Here is a 2,692-nt window from a genome sequence, read left to right on the forward strand (position 1 = left end):
AAGTGCGTATGTGATATACTGCACCTCTGGGAGAGGAGAAAGGAGGCTTTGTCTGAGTGGAAACCAGTAGCCTGACTGGGATGTCCGCTGTTTTTACAGTCTGTTTTTATTTATTTATGTCTGGACTGTGAAAATATCGCGTCTTCTCTCTTTTCCTCGCTGTGTTGTCGCTCCTGGAAAACAGCTGAAGAGGAGGGCAGAAGTTTTTTTGCGGGATTCCTGGAAATGTAGACTAATCTTCCACAGAGACGGCGCGTGGGCTTGTTGCATGGAGTTGCAACCGGGAGCAGTTTATGAAAAGGATAAAGGTGGGGAAAAAAAGAAAACACCGTAAAGAAACTTTGTTCTCTGCTGGAGGACGAGGCAGTGACTTCTTGCAGGAGGAATCATTACGCAAGGTCGGCGCGCGTTGGGGGATTTCCAAGATGCGCCTGTTGAGCACGTCGCGCGGGACCCACCGTGGAAAGCTGAGAGGAGGACTTCACAAGTCTGCTATTATGCATTTACTTTTTTTATCCGTGTTTGTGCTGTCTTGTCACGGCTGTCCGGATGAATGTTTGTGCTCCTCACAAACCGTGAAATGCCAAAACCAGGACTTGGACACGATCCCAAATTCCATTCCAGCCAATACCAAATGCTTGTTTATTACAGGAAACAACATTTCCCGTATGAGTGAGGCCTCTTTTCCAACCCGCCTGGACCTCCTGACCTATCTTGATCTCAGTGGGAATGGCATAGAGTATGTGGATGAGATGGTTTTTGACAACTTGCCAAACCTCCAGCATCTGGACCTGAGCAACAACAGAATCCAGAGTTTCAGCGACAGAGCTTTTCCTCGTGATGGTAAACTGCAGCTGCTGAACCTCAGCAGCTCTTTCCATAATCATTCCATGACGGATGTGGGCTTAGATTTCCTACGCAGCCCACGTTTCCCGCAGCTGACCACTTTGGACCTGTCCAGCAACGACCTGGTGGTTCTTCCTGACGGCGTCTTCAACAGCTTCCCCAGCCTGGTCACGCTCAGCCTGCGGAACAGCTCCCTCGTCGCCATCCACAAAGACACCCTGACCAAACCCCCTCTGCTTGACCTTGACCTGAGAGACAACAGCCTGAAGGATCTGCCCCTCGCCACGCTGGAGGAGTTCAGCCTCAAACCCGACCTCCGAATCCAGCTGGCGGGGAACCCCTGGCTCTGCAACTGCTTCGTCGGTGACCTGCTGATGTGGCTGAGAAACACCTCTCAAGTGGTGGACGCGCACAACCTGACCTGCTTGGACCCCCAGACCCTGAAGCTTCAGCCCCTCCTGCAGGTGCAGCAGTCCCAGCTGAAATGTTTGGGCAAGATGGAGGGCGTGCTGGAGACTTCGTATGTTTTCCTGGGTTTGGTGCTGGCCCTGATTGGCGTCATGTTCCTGCTGGTGCTCTACCTGAACAGAAAAGGCATCAAGCGGTGGATGTACAACATCCGGGATGCTTGTAGGGACCACATGGAGGGGTACCACTACAGGTATGAGATAAACTCGGACCCTCGTTTGGCCAACCTTAGCATCAACTCAGATGTGTGAGCTGAGGACCGGGAAGCTGTCTGGGACCCTTCAGACGACTCTGCTATTTAAAGATTTTGCATGAAATTCCTCCCCCCCCCCCCCCCCCCCTAATTCGACTTCCCAATCAGCCTCAGCCGCATGTCCCGCACAAGTACCAGGCAGCTGTGATGCCAACTGCATCTTCTCTGTCTCATTGCATGGACAATGAATCATGGCGAAGGGATTTTTTTTTTGTCCTTTTGGAGAGCTGTACAGTGATTCCCTTCTATTTTTACTTTTCCTTCAGGATCAGCTGATGGAGTGCATTGACTTGTAGGTGACAGAATACTTGCTTAAAAAAAAGAAAGAACTCTGCTGGTCCCTGCATCCAGTTCATTTCAGAGACACGTTACACTGCTTGAGTTTGTAATTTCCGATATGTGAATCCTTTATGACATGCAGTAGACGACGCTTCCCCCCCCCCCCCCCCCCCCCGATCGATTATAGTGCACTTTGCATTGTGTCTGGATCTAGTAGATGGATGCGATTTGCTCTTTTTTTTCTGTGAAGATATTCAGCTAAATAAAAAAAAAAGCCTCTGGATTACTGGTATCTGTCTGGACTGAAGACCTTTAATCAGACTGAGGAACGTGATCCGCAGGCTTCCACCAAGAGTTCAGAGCCACACTTAACACACATTGATGCCTGAGGCAGGGCCGCAGCTCGCATGAACCATATGACAAACACCTTTTAAGTAACACCCCCCCCCCCCCCCCCCCCTCCCCCAAGTGATCCGCAAGTTCAGTAAGGTGTGAAACGTGCATTTTTACCACATCTCAAACACTTTTATCTCCACGGTAACAGTGTTATTTTCATTAGCATGTTGCTGCGGTGATGCAAACTCACATTTCTCAAGTTGAATAGGCCTTCTGTTCCATATGCATCTCAATGAGCTTCTGTCTGTAGGTGTAAAGGGGCTGTTATCTCCCCTTCCAATTTGTCTCCTTGAGGAAGAGGAGGTGGGGGGTAATAAAAAAAAAAAAAAAGAATTGCTGGCAAATAATGTTTGCAGGCTGCAGCCAGTTAGCACGCTTCCCATCAGCTGACCCCAGTGTACGCTCCAAGCACGCCAGTTCTTTGTCCACTTGTAAAAAAAAAAAGGTGTT

The 2,692-nt window shown here is 49.6% G+C and overlaps 1 protein-coding gene across 1 annotated transcript; it reads left to right on the forward strand.

The window, feature by feature from the left end:
* On the forward strand, positions 1-2,001 carry tpbg (trophoblast glycoprotein). Its single transcript, XM_079240202.1, has one exon. It carries the CDS (start codon positions 294-296, stop codon positions 1,563-1,565), a length of 1,272 nt encoding a protein of 423 aa, XP_079096328.1. The 5' UTR covers positions 1-293; the 3' UTR covers positions 1,566-2,001.
* The last annotated feature ends 691 nt before the right edge of the window (positions 2,002-2,692 follow it).

This window comes from Telmatherina bonti (genome assembly GCF_933228915.1).
Source record: "Telmatherina bonti genome assembly, chromosome: 5".
NCBI classification, from domain to species: Eukaryota; Metazoa; Chordata; class Actinopteri; order Atheriniformes; family Telmatherinidae; genus Telmatherina; species Telmatherina bonti.